The sequence below is a fragment of the Podarcis filfolensis genome (genome assembly GCF_964270895.1).
Source record: "Podarcis filfolensis genome assembly, chromosome: 1".
Classification (NCBI taxonomy): domain Eukaryota; kingdom Metazoa; phylum Chordata; class Lepidosauria; order Squamata; family Lacertidae; genus Podarcis; species Podarcis filfolensis.
Window position 1 is genome coordinate 7717799 of NC_139604.1, and position 16609 is coordinate 7734407.

The 16609-nt window shown below is 42.8% G+C and overlaps 1 protein-coding gene and 1 long non-coding RNA gene across 3 annotated transcripts in view; both read left to right on the forward strand.

Moving 5' to 3' along the window:
* INO80D (INO80 complex subunit D) overlaps window positions 1-4432 on the forward strand; it is a 40564-nt gene extending 36132 nt beyond the window's left edge. For both annotated transcript variants that reach the window (XM_083627773.1, XM_083627772.1), the window contains exon 11: window positions 990-4432. In XM_083627773.1, coding sequence (XP_083483899.1) covers window positions 990-2161 — 1172 coding nt within the window. In that variant the 3' untranslated portion in view covers window positions 2162-4432. The remainder of the gene's footprint in view (window positions 1-989) is intronic.
* The window catches only part of LOC310743435, a 93413-nt gene extending 77954 nt beyond the window's left edge, over window positions 1-15459 (forward strand). Inside the window, exon 2 of the long non-coding RNA XR_014539020.1 lies at window positions 12557-15459. This is a non-coding gene — a long non-coding RNA (uncharacterized lncRNA). The remainder of the gene's footprint in view (window positions 1-12556) is intronic.
* The last annotated feature ends 1150 nt before the right edge of the window (window positions 15460-16609 follow it).

Sequence of the window (16609 nt, forward strand, 5' to 3'; positions counted from 1 at the left end):
TTTTTATCTGTTGCATTTTCAGTTAAAAGAATGTCATCTTCTCTAAAACAAAATGATTCTCTGAAGATCTTAATGTCAATTGAGAGGGGAGAGCTTTCTTCTTTGTATTAAACCCACTTAAGCTTCCTTTCTGAACTGTGGTAGGCCTTGCCTGTCAGTAATAAAGTTTTCTGACCAGGGGCTTGCATGTGCACCGCTCAGTTTTATTTTGTTTTATGCATTTGATGACTTGCAGCATGCCGTGGTGGAAACAGAGCCTGCTGTTAAGGCAAAATGAAGTGGTATGAAAGTTCTGCCTTGGCAGCTCTTTCACACATGCAAGTTGCCACTTGGTGCTGCAGTCATCAAGTAATCAACCTGTCTGTGTGAACATGGCCTTGTTTGGTAGACATACACTCCAGCCACCCTATGACATGTAGGTTCATTCTAACAGGCTGGTAACACTTCCAATGGGCTGGAAATAAATTCATGCACTCACATATAAAGTTAATTAAAAAAATGAGCAGCTAAAGGTCAAACTAGGGCACACAGGTGGTGTTGTGGGTTAAACCACAGAGCCTAGGACTTGCCGATCAGAAGGTCGGCGGTTCGAATCCCCTCGACGGGGTGAGCTCCCGTTGTTCGGTGCCTGCTCCTGCCAACCTAGCAGTTTGAAAGCACGTCAAAGTGCAAGTAGATAAATAGGTACCGCTCCGGCGGGAAGGTAAACGGTGTTTCCGTGCGCTGCTCTGGTTCGCCAGAAGCAGCTTAGTCCTGCTGGCCACATGACCCGGAAGCTGTATGCCGGCTCCCTCGGCCAGTAAAGCGAGATGAGCGCCGCAACCCCAGAGTCGGTCACGACTGGACCTAATGGTCAGGGGTCCCTTTACCTTTGCCTTTAAAGGTCAAACTGGGTGTTATACTAGCCATTGCATGAATTGTTTTTGAAGTGGAAGAATGCACCTACGAGAGGTATGCCAACTGCTTAACATATCTTTAATTTAACGCAGGTAAAAATGGAGACCTCCTCCCTACGACCGAAGAGGCAGAGGAGCTGGAACGGGCCTTGCAGGCTGTGACTTCTCTTGAGTGCCTGAGTACTATAGGAGTGCTCACACAGACAGACGGCGTGCCGGTTCAAGAACTATCGGACAGAGGCATAGGGGTGTTCTCCACGGGTGCTGAAACTTCAGGAATTCAGTCCTTGAGCCGGGAAGTCAACGCGGATCTAGGTGAGCTGCTGAATGGGCGTATAGTGCATGACGAGAATTTCTCTAGCCTGGACCTGGATGATAGCTTGCTCCGCTCTGCTACCTTATCCAACCCACCTACGCCCCTGGCAGGGCAGATTCAGGGGCAATTCTCTGCCCCAGCCAACGTTGGCCTTACTTCTGCCACTCTGATCAGTCAGAGTGGGCTTGGGGAGAGAGCCTTCCCCGGACAATTTCAAGGACTTCACGATGGCAGCCATGCCTCCCAGAGGCCACACCCTGCCCAGCTGCTAAGCAAGGCAGACGACCTAATCACCTCACGACAGCAATACAGCAGTGACCATTCACACTCCTCACCCCATGGAAGCCATTACGACAGCGAGCATGTGCCGTCGCCCTACAGTGACCATATCACGTCCCCTCATGCCGCCTCCTACTCTGGCGATAACTTGGCAGCTACCTTCTCCGCAGAGATGCCCCTCATAGCACAACATCTGCTCCCTTCGCAGCTGGAGGTGCCGCTAAGTGGCGTGGTGAACCCCAGAACTCACTGGGGGAGCCTCCCCGTCAGCCTGGGCGACCCTTCTCCGTTCAGCAACCTGCTCGGTGCCGACGGACACCTGCTCTCCACCTCCCTGTCCACGCCACCCAGCACGTCGCACTCAGAGACCACGCAGCCTGCCTTCGCCACCGTCACCCCCAACAGCTCCAGCGTGCTCCCGGGGTTGCCGCAGACCAGTTTCAGCGGCATGGGCCCTGGGTCCTCTGAACTCATGGCCTCCACCTCCCCAAAGCAACAGCTCCCTCAGTTCAGCGCTGCCTTTGGCCACCAGCTGAGCTCCCACAGCGGCATCCCCAAGGACCTGCAGCCAAGCCACAGCTCCATAGCGCCTCCCACAGGCTTCACAGTAACAGGTGCCACAGCTACTAGTACCAATAACGCATCTGCTCCCTTCACCACCTCCAGCTGAGCTCGTCTGTCTGCAAAATTCAGGCAGTTGGGGGGACCTTCCGTTCCCTCTCACCCCACCCTGGCCCACTTCTCTTTTCCTGATTTTTGTCATCTCCTTTTTAAAGACTTCGTTTAAATTTAAAACAAAAAGAGGGGGCAAAAAGTCCTGATTCAGTGCAGACCAGGGTTTCCCCATTGCTCTGCTCTGCTCTCTTGATCTTATGTGCTGGTTTCTGTATTGGTGCTCATTTACCCCTTTCAGATTTTGTTATACTTAGCCAGTTAAATATCCCAGATAAAAGAATACAGCACAGGTCCCGGATGATGTAACTGACCATAGATGAGGAATCTGTGACCCTCTAGGTGTTGCTGCACTCGAGTTCCCATAGTCCTTGACCACTGGCCATCCTGCCTGCTGCTGGTGCAAATTGGGAGGAGTCCCAGCAACTCTGGAGGGCCGCAGACTCCCTAGTCCTGCCTTAGACTGATAAATGAGAAGTTAGATACAATGGACTCTAGACCCAAAAGTGAGATGATACCTCAAATATAACTAATGCATGTTCCTAAGGCTCAAATCAGAGTATCCAGTCCCGTGAGCATCTGGGCAAGAGGTGAGAAGTTGATTTATTTCAAAGAATGCAAATGGCATGAAAGGGGGATCAACATTTTGATTTGGTAACTGGGCACTGCAGACTTAAACCAACACCATAGTTCAATTGTTAATTCTGTCAGCTTAACACTGGGCTCTTAACCTCCTCTGTGAGCGCAGGGGTTTGTGTGTGTATTTGTGTGTGTGCGTGTATTTGATGGGTAAATGACAGGTTGTTTCCCTCCCTTTCTTTCCTGTTCTGAAAGACCATCTTGAAACCAGCGACCGTTCATACTGCAAGCTAATTTGGTTTTTGAAGTTGGGTTGGATGGAAGAAAGGATGAATTTGTAGGACATGAGATTGTACTTGTTGGTTCAGAGTATCTATGACAGTGGGGAGTTTTAAATAAAATATATATATATCATTGGTATGTAGAACAGAAAGCAGAACTGAGTACTGTAATTAATTGCAATGGTGTACCTGCTCAGATAAAACATATGCTAATTCCTAAAGCTGATCAATTATTGCAGTAGTGTTGTTGGGTTGGCATTTTCCAATGGAGCATTACTTTTAACATAGCCAAGTCTCAACCGAAACTGGCAGAATTGTGTCATGGGCCCCTTTCCCCGCTCAAACCAATGTGAGATCAGAACTGCTGGGTGATCTTACAAAGTTGTAGCCGTCTCCAGATACTTAATGCTTCTGGGGATTCCTACAGCAGCTGTGAGCCCTTACGGTGCTCCGTAATACTTTGGGAATATTTAGATATTTTTAGAAATCTTTTGTGCAGAGTGAGGTCTGAGAAGAACAGGCATGCTAAACAACACATGCTACTGAAGTTAATAGAAAAAAAAAGAAAAGTGCTGGCGTTCTCCTATCTCTAATCAGTGGTCTTGCTAATAAATACATTTTCAAAGTCAGAGATTCTACTGTTATCACTTCATGCCCCCTGAAGATCCACAGCAATCAAACTGTAAGGAGTTTGTCAGAATAATGACTGCTTCGCCCACAAAAAGTTCTTTATCAAGCAAGCTACAAGGTCTCTGCTGCTCCCCCCGCCCTTAAACAGGGCTTGTAGCTGAACTGATTCTCAAAAGTAGATTATGCCATTTATTTCTCCTGAAGTCCAGTTCTGCTCAGTGGAGGCCAATCCTTGCAATCATTTCTTGTTTTCTGGAGTAGACATGGACGGAACGACCATCTACTCCTAAGAGCAGGGCTTCGTTATATTTTATGGTAAGAGGTTTGGACTGTACATAATTTCATCTACTTTTTATAATATATTTAAAAAGATACGAAGAGAGAAGAAGGCACACTCTAGTGGAATATTTTAATTGGTCTTCTGTGGGGGATGAAGAGGGAGCTCAATTTTCTCTTTGTGACTGAAGCAGTTGTTTCCTGTCTAGCTTTTCTACTCCGCTTTCAAATGGTGCTCAAGTGAGAATCTGGTACAGATTCTCCTCCTCCCAGGACCTTTTGGGCAGGGGAGGGTTCCAGGAATTGCCTGTCTGAATCCCATAAATTTGAACTATTGCCTTCTTTTAAAAAGCTGTGCTTATTATTTTGAGAGGATCAGGGAGTTTGCCCCTGGAAATAAAAGTACATGTTGCTGGAAAACATTTTTATGCTTTTTAACCTTGTGAAATCCCTCCCTGCATTTGAAATTGAACTGTATAATAAACATCTAAGTGTGTTCCAAATTATATTTGTAATGTATCTGTTTTAAGCCAGTTAACGAGATGAAGAAAAGCCTTTTCTTTTATTCTACTTTAGTGCACAATGTATTGTGAAATGATTTCCCCCCTCCAAAAAAACCCCTGGCTTTTGTGCTAAATAGGAAAGGGGGGGAAAGCCCCATTCAGTTCCCTCTTTTTGTTTCCAATCAAGTGATTAGCTCTCACAGGAATGTAAATTGGTTTGGCAAACTACAAAACTCCTCTTTATAAATTTCATTTGGTGCTATATTATTGGGATAATGATTGGGATCTGAAGACTGATGTCTTCTGGGCGTGTGCAAGGGCTTTTCAGCCTCCCCATGCCTGTTGCAACCTCTTAAAGTTTGGGGGACCTTCCAAGACCACATTCCATGCAGTTTGAGGGGTTGCTGCCAGAAGGCAAAATGCACAGGCTGGGAGTGCAAAACAGACCAGTTGCAAAATTTGCAGCAAACCTTTCTGCTCCTTCTCAGTGATGTTCACAGCCTGTCTTTAAAAAGAAGCCAGCGTGGTTCTTGCTCACATTCAGGGCAAAGTCCTGCATGCATAACTTAACACAAAGACGCCAGCCTTCTGCATGTGACATAGTGGGAAAATGTGCAAGGCTACAGCAGCTACACATCTAGGCGGAAGACAGACTATAATCAAGTCAGCTTTGGAAGCGCAGGTCCCTGTTTTGATCTCACAGCAGGATTTTACAGTTTCCATAATTCCCTTAAGGAAACACCATTGTTCATATCAAAAGTGTCCTGCAGCAGATCCTGTTTCTCCATTACATTTTCCTAACGCTGCTTACGTTACTAATCCTTCCCTTTCAAAACACCGCCCTTGTGTTCTCTCGTAGTTAAATTATGGGCCACAAATGTACTGCATGGATAATTTCTTTATAATCTGTCTTGTCAAGAGGCTGGAATTTTCAGGGTTCCTAGCAAAATTTGGTTTATGACTCTTCGCTTTTAATTCACATCTCTTGTTCTTGTGAATTCGTTTTCTTTTAAGGAGTTTTGATCGTACCTAGTGTCATGACATGGTTTTCATTAATAGAGAACATGATGTTTCCATATGTGGTTAAGCAAGATGATGTGCGAGGATAAAATCCTATAAAAGTAATTTCCCTGTAAAGTAGGAATGTCCCTCGGGGACGTCATTTCAGAAAGTTTAATGAAATCGCTTGACAAGAATGCCTGCTTAAGGTGTGGTGCTTGTATGAAACCCCCTCCCCAAATCGTTATTCCAGGATGCTTAACTGTTTGTTGGTTCTCAATAAACCCTGCCTTATGAACAAAGACAAATAGTAACGTTTAACACACCTACTGTTTGTGTAAGCTAGTATTTTATGCATTAAGAAAAAGAAAGAGGTAGAATCGGTGGTTCTCTCCTCTTGATATCCAGGTCTGAAAGTAAGAACTTACTAACTTGCTTTATTTTATGTCTGTTGTAAACGGTCTGCTGCGTGAATCCTGTTGTTTTGGTTGTGTACATTGTAGATTTCCGGTTTAGAACTAAGAACACGTGGTAATGCATAAGAAGGGAATATGCTTTGCATTGCCACTGGAGGGCAGCATAAGGAAAGTCTATAACACACAGCTAATAATTATGAAATATCTTTCCTAGAATGTGAGGGAACTAGAGTGAGAAAACTCAGGGCTGAAAAAAAGAGAAAAATAACAACTCAGTGCAACTCCTCCTTTCTAACCCCTTATAACACACATGCATGTATGTGTTCATGCGCGCGCGCACACACAAATAAACACACACACTCTTAAATTGTATGAGCTGGATTAATACATTGAACTTGGTCTGCTGGTGTGTCTTCACCGTCTTGTTGGTTGGTGGGCTCCCAATTTTTTTAACCCCACAGTCATTGTCCCCAAATCTGTGTTGTCAAAAAGACAGTGCAGCTCACTCCTGGATTTTAGCATCTTAAAAGAAAACAAACTAGGAAATGGTTGAAAAAGATGGTCAGTTGTGTTATGCTAAGGAGTATCTCGTTTCTGTTGAGGGAAGAGGGTTGAACCAGTTTCTCTGAATGGTGATTATCACTGTCCACTTTTGGGCATGTCTCAGGGATTCCTTGTGGAAATAAAGGCAGTTAAAATAAAAGTAGTTGCGAAGAAGAAATTTTTGCAGGAGAGCGTCATCAAAGCATGAACACCAGAAAGTGAATTCGTTTCTGGGTCTCATGGCCTGGTGGCTGTTCTCTTGCGGAAGCTGTGCTCAAGTCCACCATACAAAATATTCCCCCACCCCATCCCATAATGCTTAGCTTTAAGCTTTTATTTAAGAACACCCCTTTCCCTTTCCTCCCTGCCTGCACCACGTGTGTTCAGAATACTTATTGTAGATTTTTAAGAGAAAAGGTATATTAATTTATGCTATTAACATCACCTCATAAATTATAAGTTTTATACTAAAAAGCTATTGAGTGTAATGAATTATGTTGCATATGTGTTTTAATAGCTATGAAATTATACACATTTTTTTTAAAAAAGAAGAACAATTTGCCCTTACCCTCAACGAAGCACCTTTTTACACTGGAACTTTGCCGTGTCAAGGTGTACAGCTATTCTTTGCTACCTTGCAGATATAAATATATAAATAAAATCTAAAACATGTAAGGGGGGAAATGGTATCTTGCATTGACAAAACATAAAACCCTTCTTGACCCATATATTCTCCCTCTGAGGACGTCTGTTATTCTGCAATAATTTATCTGTGGTTTGTACCTATGATGGTTAGGTGCTTTTAGTTACAGGGTAAGTAGATCACATTTGAAATCCAATAACTGCAGCTGGGAATTGCGAACCGAGTTTGTAAGACTCCCTTCCCCTTGACCTTCAAAAATATATTCATTTCCAGTTAGCTCTGCAAGTTGGAAGTTCAAAGGTTGAAATGTTAAAATCTAGGGATCCACAGTGTCTTATTCAGGAAATCCCCCCTCCGTTCCTCTCAAAGGAATTCCCACTGTGACTTATAAATAGAACTTAGGTATCTTTTGTGCACGTATGTTTACTGTATACACACAAAATATGCATTGGGGGAACTATGTGTGATACATGAATGTGTATATTGTATGTAGGTTACGGGGCTTTTTTGTTTTTGTTTTGCTTTGTAAAGAGAAAAGTAGTTGAGGGGTGATAGAATATATCGTGGAAATGTGATCACTTAGTTGGGGCTCCTCTCGTGCTCACCGTTGTTCAAATAACCAAACTACATACAGTTTTCTGTTCCAAGGCTAACTCTGATATCATGTTGCTCGTTTGCTTGGTTTGTTTTCTAATCTCTGACTCCCAACTGCATTGAGCCCCGTTTAAATGACAGAAAATGCCATTTTTCCAAGACAGCCTTTTACAAATATAGATTAAATAAAGCGCGTGCTGATGAAGGAGAATTTAAAATGGATATATATCTAGTGGGAATGTCAGCCATGGGAACCTACTGTACTACTTCAGGGTAGTTCTAGAGTTTTCTTCCTCCCGTTTTTAAACACTGTCCTTGTTATCAGATTATTTTGAACCTTCATGGTAGATGGGTTTTTGTCTCCATATTAGGTGTTCACATCAAAGCTCTATATAGTGTATTTCAGAAGGAGATAAAGTGTCTGAAAAATGCTTGGTTGGGGCTTTTATACAGGACTGATGCTACTTTCAACCCCAAAGAAACCCACTCCAATAACCATTTTAGTTACTGATAATTTGAGGGGACTGGAATTCTTACTTGGGCCAATGTGGGTGTAACTCTGGCTCCTTGCTAACCATGGTTTGCAGAAGACTGTGCACATTTCTTTCCCCCGACACATCCCACCGTGGAGAAGAGTTCCATGCCTCACCTCCTTTCATAGTATTTAAGCAGTTTGTCAGCACCAGTACTGATCACTGTTAAGGCACATCCAGGATATGCCTTGAGCCAGGTTCTCAAACTCACTTGGCACCCTTTCTAGTTTAAAGGAAACTGCAGATAGCCTTAACCACAAAAAAGCATGTGGTTTGCACGTAGCACTAAACACAAACATGTGGTTTGCGTGTCACACTAAACTGTAATTTAACATTTTGTGCATGATCTAGCTCTCTTCTCCTCCAGCACAGGCACAAGAACAAGGCTGGAAGCATCTGATTCCATTTTCAACTAACTGCAGTTTGCAAATCATCTGATTGGGATGATTATATCTTGACTTAATAAGCCAAGAAATGAACAGGCCTCTTATGTACACAGATTTTTCATTCCACAGATTAAGCAACCGTACCAGGAAGGTTCTAATTAACCTCGGTTTCCTGTTTTGTCCAAACGGAGAAACTATTGTTAGAAGCTTCAGAACAAATGAGGAGCTTAAACCATGGTCCGGAGATGGTTTAGGATCCTGGCTTGTTCTGAAGCTAATGATCATAGTTTTCCAGTTTGAATAATGCAGGAAACTATGTTTACTTAGAGCCTTCCTGAAGAAAAAATTAATGGGGCTGTGGATGCAGACAAAAACATTCATATCTTGGCTTATCCAGATACAGATATCTGAACTGGGTCAATGACAAACCCTCAATAAATTGGAAGGGAGGAGCTATGTGCCTGGGAAACAAAACTTACTTATATCTTGACTTACTAAGCCAAGATAGGATCATCCAAATATGGCCAATGTTCAAATCTGGAATGGTAGTAAGTGTCATCTATTTAATCATACCAGAATTATGAACCATCAAATCACAGAACTGTAGAATTGGAAGGGACCCCTCTGCCCCAAGTCATCTAGTCCAACCCCTGCAATGCCGGAATCTCAGCTAAAGCATCCATGACAGATAGCCATCCAACCTCTGCTTGAAAACCTCCAAGGAGGGAGAGTCCATCATCTTCCAAGGGAATCCATTACTCTTGTCAAAGAGCTCCTACTGCCAGAAAGTTATTCCTGATGTTTAGTTGGAATCTCCTTTCTTGTAACTTGAAGCCATTGTTCTGGGTCCTACCCTCTGACGCAGCGGAAAACAAGCTTGCTCCATTCTCCATGTGACAGCCCTTTATATATCTGAAGATGGCTAAGTACCCAATTCTCTTCCTTCCTTGTAAGGCTTGGTTTCAAACCCTTGATCATCTTGGTCACCCTCCTCTGCACACATTCCAGCTTGTCAACATCCTTCTTAAATTGTGGTGCCCAGAATTGGATACAGTACTCCAAGTGTGGAGGCAGAAATGAACAGAACTATTACTTCCCTTGATCTGGACACCACTGTCGATGCAGCCTAGAATAGTATTAGGGTTTTTTTTTTTGCTGCTGCACCACACTGTTGACTCATGTTAAGCTTGTGGTCCACTAAGGTCCCCTAGATCCTTTTCCTAAATAAGCCAGGTGTCCCCCATCTTATACGTGTGAGCTGCTTCTTCCTGCTTAAGTGTAGAACCTTACATTTGTCCCTATTGAAATCCCGATTCTGCCTTCAGCACGTTGGCTACCCCTCCCAGTTCGATGCCATCTGCAGATTGGTTGTACATCCCCTCAATTCCTTCATCCAAGTTGTTTATAGAGATGTTGCAGAGCAGTGTGCCCAGGACAGAACTGTGCGGCACTGCATTTGTCACTTTTCCCCAGGATGACGAGAAACGATTATTGAGCACGCTTTGGGTTCAGTCAGTCAACCAGCTACAAATCCACCTGAGTTACTTTGTCCAGTCTACATTTTACCAATGGCTCCACAAGAATATGGTCAAAAGTCTTACTGCAGTCAAGATAAACTACATCCATAGCATTCCCCTGATCTACCAAACATGCAACTCTGTAAAAAAGAAATGAGATTCTTCTGGCATGACTTATTTTTGAGAAACCCATGCTGGGCCTTACTAATAACAGAATACTTTTCTAAGTGCTCAAAGACTGTTCAATTATCTGTTCTACAACCTTTCCTGGTATCGATGGCCAGCTCACTGGTTGGTAGTCTTCTCCCCACCCCACCCCCCTTTTGAAGAACATTTGCCTGCTTCCATTTTGCAGGGACCTCACCTGTTCTTTTCCTATCTTGGGCTGCAGCTCCCTCCTTACATTATTCTGTTGTCACCAGGTTGGGCATCACTTTCCTTTTGGGTCAAGAGTAGATGTTGAGTAGATGTCCTTTTGGGCAAAGTAGATGTTGAGCAGTTCCACCTTCTCTCTGTCACCCAATAGCATTTCTCCACCTTCTCCACGCAGAGGACCTACCACTTGCTTGTTCTTCCTCTTACTTTCAACATAGCCAAATAAATGTTATTTTTGTTATTTTTAACCTCTCTTGCAAGCCTGAGCTCATTCTGAGCCTGCGTGACATTCATCCTGTAACTCTTGGCGACTCATGTATGCTCCTTATTTGTGATTTCCCCTTTCTTCCGCCTCTTATATATGCCCTTCTTAAATCTCCTCTCATCTCTAAGCTCCTTATGCAGCCACACTGGTTTCTTTAGCTGCCTCCCACTTTTCCTTCTTGTTGGAATTGTCTGCCTTTGTGCCTTCAATATTTTCACCTTTAAGAAACTCCCATCCATCTTGGACTCCCTTCTCTTTGAGTATTTCTGACCACAGGACTTCACCTCGTAGTTCCTTAAACTTTATGAAATCAGCCTTCTTAAAACTCCAGAGTTCATGTCTGACTGCTTCAGACATTGTCTGAAACCGACTTGTTTCAATAAGCATTAACTATATGCTAACCATGGTTTGTCCAGGTTCAGAAATGATGACAAATCACAGTTTGTTGAAAGTGGAATCAAATACCTCTATCATTTTCTCTCAGCTGTGCCAGAAGGGGGAAAGGAAGCCTGGGGATCGTGCATGAAAGAATGAATTATGGTCTAGTGTTTTGTGGAAACACAGCTTCTTTAGGTGCTGACAGACAGCTTAAGTGCTGTAGAAGGATATAGAGGGGGTGGCGGCTGTAGGGAGATTGTGGGGAGGGAAAGTGTGTCCCAGGGCCCATTTTTGACATTGCTAGTTTCACTTTGCAGGCAGCCAATACAGTGGTACCTCTAGTTACGGGCTCAATCCGTTCCGGGATGCCGTTCGCACCCTGAAAAGTCCATAACTAGAGCGCCGCTTCTGCGCACGTGTGCGATAGAGCACTTCTGCGCATGTGCGAAGCGTGCAGAACGCTTCTGTGCACATGTGCCCAGCGAAACCCGAAAGCATACACTTCTGGGTTTGCCGCGTTCGCAAGCCGAAAAGACGCAACATGAACCTAACGCAACACGAGGTATGACTGTACTGCATCTGCACGGCCCTTAAAAATTGTGCGCAAGAGACCCAAACCATTTTCGCTCAGTCCCTTTCTCATTTGGATACACAAAACTGTAACACCCAAGCTGAGAACAGCTATGCCTTTTATGCTGCAAGTTTCTGGTGCTGTGAAAATCATGTCATTAAAACATCTCCATTCACCCAAGTTACTCTTCATACACACATGTATATTACAGGGTTTCTGAGGACAGATTTCATTGCAAAACAGGAGATATATATTTCTTAAGCCTGATTACCCCCCTTCCAATACCCCCCCAATTATTTTTATGAACATCATATTCCTTGTACATATGCATGCAACGAGAAGAGGAAATGTGGGGTTGTTTATGGTCTTTGCTTCCTGTGAGTTGGGGAACACGGGAAGTACCAGAGTAAATTTATTTATGGGGAAGTGTAGACTCCTTTTGTGTATACGTGTACAGAGAGTTGTATATCGGATGTGGCAGCACTTCGCTGAATGTGGAATTGCCCTTTCCATGTAGAAAATACGAATGTGAGACTTCTAGTTCTATAGATGTGTGCAGGTTTGTGTCCACATGCTAGATATACATGCGGCACACATATACAAGATATGTTACAATGAGTATGTGTCTGGGATAAAGCTCTACGTGTAGAAAGCCGAAATTGTAGTTCCATTTGAGGGGTTTGGGATGACTTAAAACTACTGCTTGATGGCCACTCCTTTTGTTAGCATGGACTTCTCTTTTTGTATTTGCTTTTGTTTCTAATATGAAAGCCCTCTAAGCTATTTTCCAGATTCCCTCCTTCTTTTCCATAGCTCTGGCCCTTCCCTCAGTGACCCCTCTTTCATCTGGCCCTGTCCCAGTCCTGACAAACCAGACAGAAGCTTCCACTCAGTACGGTCCAAGTTAAGTCCAGTCTTGCTACTCCTTTCTTAAAGCAGCTAATTTTAAAGCCAGTCACTGTAACCAATCAACTTTTTTATTTTCAAAGCATATGCCTTGTTGGTTTATTATGCCAAAGCATAAATAAACCCAAATATATATATATATTCAGATGTTTTTGTTTCTATATTCCCCTTTGTTTTCTTCAGGGCGTGCAAGAGGGCAGCCTTTTTCCTCTTAAAATTCCCAGTTCTTACAGTTACCTACTAAATACATTGCTTGGGATGTTGGAAGTTGACCTGAAATTCCACCTTGGATGGAGGCAATATAAAGTCCGGGTCATTGATATTTAATGTGGTTCAGTTCAGTGTTACACAGCTGCTTGTCTGCAAATATGTTCTTCATATTAGACCCTCTTGTGTTCATTTTAAACTAAAGACCTGTTTGCATGGCCAAAAGGACAAAGCAGGACAGGGATGGTTCAAAATACATCATTACATCTCATCCTAGTGGTCCATGGCTTATCCATCTTTATTTTTCAGCACATGACAAAGGATGCATGCAGAAAGGAGAGCTCAGTTGTGTTGGCTGTCCAACACAACCACTTCCCTATGCAGCCAGATGTAATTCACCTTAAGCTTTAAATGTTGAGCCAAGCGGTCATGGAAAAATCACCTCTAAATTGGATTTCTGTAGTTCTCAATAGACGATCCAGCCCATTCCATAGCACATAAATCTCACTAAAATTCATAACCATTTCTGAAGTACAATTACCCCTTTACATTTTCTGGGCTTCAATGCTCAGGGCTTTCCATATAATCTGTATCCCCCCCCCCCCAGCACTAAAAGTAACTTCTGGCCCCCAACATCCCCTTGTGTCCATGCGCAACAAAAGAGTCAATATTGTAGGGCTACATGTTTCTGTATTTGTATATGTATATATAAAAAACACACTATTTCAGGGCATAAATATATATGTATGCAATTCCCTTCCCCCCCAATCTCATTCTAAATTCATGAATACATGAGATTATAGCTATGTTTTATGTGGATTTTGGTCCAATTCTGACATTTAGCAAAATGCTGTCCCTTCTGGAGTAGCCAAGCTGCAGTTGCAGTTATATGTCATAAATGAAAGAAGAAAATATTTATGATTATCAAAAGCCATTTGAAATTGTCTCTTAACAAGGAATTTGATTTGTTAAACGCTGCCTGGTGTCAAAAGGGAAGGTGCCTGTTTCTTAGTGTGGGATCCCGTTTGTAATAAATTGCCTTTCATTTGAACCCTATTTTTAAAATTGTAAAGATTTGCATTTTGCTGTGAAGAGGTTTCCCTCCAAATTTTCCTACGACTGGCATGCCTCCATCAATGTATACCTTGCGCATTTATTACCATTGGTTTCACTGAGGAGATGGTATATTTTGATGCCTCTACAGGAAAACAGTATTGCCTCATTGTTCTACCACAATTAACATCCCTTTCAAGGGTGCGACTTTTTTATTTTTTACAAAGAAATGTCTGGAAATGAGTCATACTTTTTATTCAGTCGGAAAGTTCTTCGGTGAGAACCGTTTCTAAGAATTTCTGGGCCCGTTTTCTACACCATACTCTTACGTAGCTCTCTTTCCCTATGTCCAAACGGAACGAACGAGTGTGTTCAGGTACAAAATGATGGGAGGGGTGGAGATTTAAGAACATATGCTTAAAGCACAGCCGGTTTGAGCCGTTCGAAGCCAAAATACCTTTGCAATCCAGATGAAGCTGGAATGGAGGAAGTCATCAAATACCGTATTTTTCGCTCTATAAGATGCACCAGACCACAAGACACACCTAGTTTTTGGAGGAGGAAAACAAGAAAAAAAATATTCTGAATCTCAGAAGCCAGAACAGCAAGAGGGATCGCTGCGCAGTGAAAGCAGCAATCCCTCTTGCTGTTCTGGCTTCTGGGATAGCTGCGCAGCCTGCATTCGCTCCATAAAACGCACACACATTTCATCTTACTTTTTAGGAGGGAAAAAGTGAGTCTTATAGGGCAAAAAATACGGTAATTGGGCTGGCCAGAAAACTAAGGGATGGCGTGCTCTGGTCTATTCTTAAGGTTGTCCTTGAAAAAGTGGGCATTTGTGTCATTTCAAAGCTAATGTCCTTAACAGCTTGATATCAGAAGAAGCCTCCTAACACAACCACTTTGTGGCAGCCACTTGTAATATGGAAGAAATTGCAGTGGGAAAAGCAAGGTGAGGTAGCAGCGTCTTGTGGGTGGTTCAGCTTGCTAACGCTAACATGTCCTCCAGAGTTACTCCTGCACGGTAGCAAGGATTAGCAGCCTACGCCCATCGGTTCCCATCCCAGCACATGCCGATTTGTGTTTTTCTTAGCAACGAAAACCTTTAAGCAACCGTTTAAAGGGAGCCTACTCCGTTGACGTGGCACGCATTCACACACACACACAGAAACCGCAGATACGATGCCTAATCTAAATACGAGTGGATGGGGACAACAATCGAGAACAACACCTGTATCCCTGAAAAAATTCCAGCGTGGCTAGAAATCCGCATTTTAACACAATTTCCAAGGCAGCATTCCAGAGGTGGATAACGAGGCTGCCCTTTGCGATTTTTAAATTGGAAGAGCCACATGTTCCTCTTACTTCTCAATGAATGTACTGTATTACCATTAATAAGAGAAAAGAAAAAAAGAATCAATGAAATTATAAGATTGGTCTTTGGTTATCTGGTCCTTGTTTTAATTGGTTTAAGGGTTTTTGTATACAGAAGTTTACATTTTTATGTATATTCTTGTGTAAAAACGGATGTAATATGTGTATAAAACACTGGTATGTATTATCTGTATATAGTGTGAGAAAATGATTTTTCTTTCTTTCTTTCTTTCTTTTGGATGTATTAATAAATCTTGCTGTGAAGTAGCCTTGGTTTATTTTATTAGAGTGAAAACCTCACCTAAAGGATTTATAAGCTGCTACTTTGAAGGCCAGTCGTATTGCTCTGGATGGCAGTGCTCAGAATATGCATAATGTACAAGGCATGCATTGGTAAGTGATTATATCAAAGAATCCTATGTATGTGGCCTCAAACTCCCTTGTGGGAGTCCTCACAGAATCCCGAGGATTTGGGGGTTTCATTATTTTCTTTTGTTTTTCTCCAAATTTCTAGCCCTCAGGAGAAGAACCTGGAAAATGTATGGGCAAATTTTACGTTCTTGCACAAAGGGCTCACCTCAGGAGCATGAAATACAATGCAGATTAGCTATAGTGGTTCAAAGCAAGAGGCATTTTTACTCCATGAGGGATTATAAAAGGCTGAAATGAACATTCTTTTTAAAACCCAGGTGAATAAAAGCACTTGAAACATTTATGCACATTATGCAGACTTGTCTGTTTTGCTCAGCTCCTTCCCGTTGCAGAACTTCAGCAGCCCCACATTTCTGGAATGATACTGAGCTGAAGTTTCAAAATGATCTTGAATTTCCAGTGGTTGCCCAGTTGCCACCCTCACCGCAACATATTCCAAAACTTTGAGAGCAATTTTGCCAGCTCCCCACAGCCTTTTGGTAGAATAAATAGTTCTACGTCCGCACATGCCATAGCAAGTATCTGGTATAGCTGTAGCCGCTGCCTCTGTTTATTCTGAAAGGTAACTGGGTGGTGACCAATGATAGATTTATCTCTGTCATTCAGACATACAAGTCAATTGAGAGTTCAATGAGTTCTCCTAGAATGAAATTTCTAACTCTGCTGAAGTTCGCTCTGTAACATCATGGGCACGTGTTGGTACAAATCAAATTTTGAGGGGACTGGAAATCAAATTGCTGAATGGTGCAATCTTGAATGTTTCAATTTCTGCCTGGGACTAGTGTGCATTGTGCTCCAGTAGCAACAGTCATTCCAGATTGTCCTTTTTGTGATTTCAGTTTGGTGATCTGAAAGTTCTCAGAAGACATGTTTCTGAAGAAACGTGTGGTTCTCTCCCCCCACAATCTGCTTAGAAAAAGCCATTTTGCAGAAAGTTCTCCTAATCGCCTCCACCATTTATTTCATTTGCCAGGGGGGAGGGGAA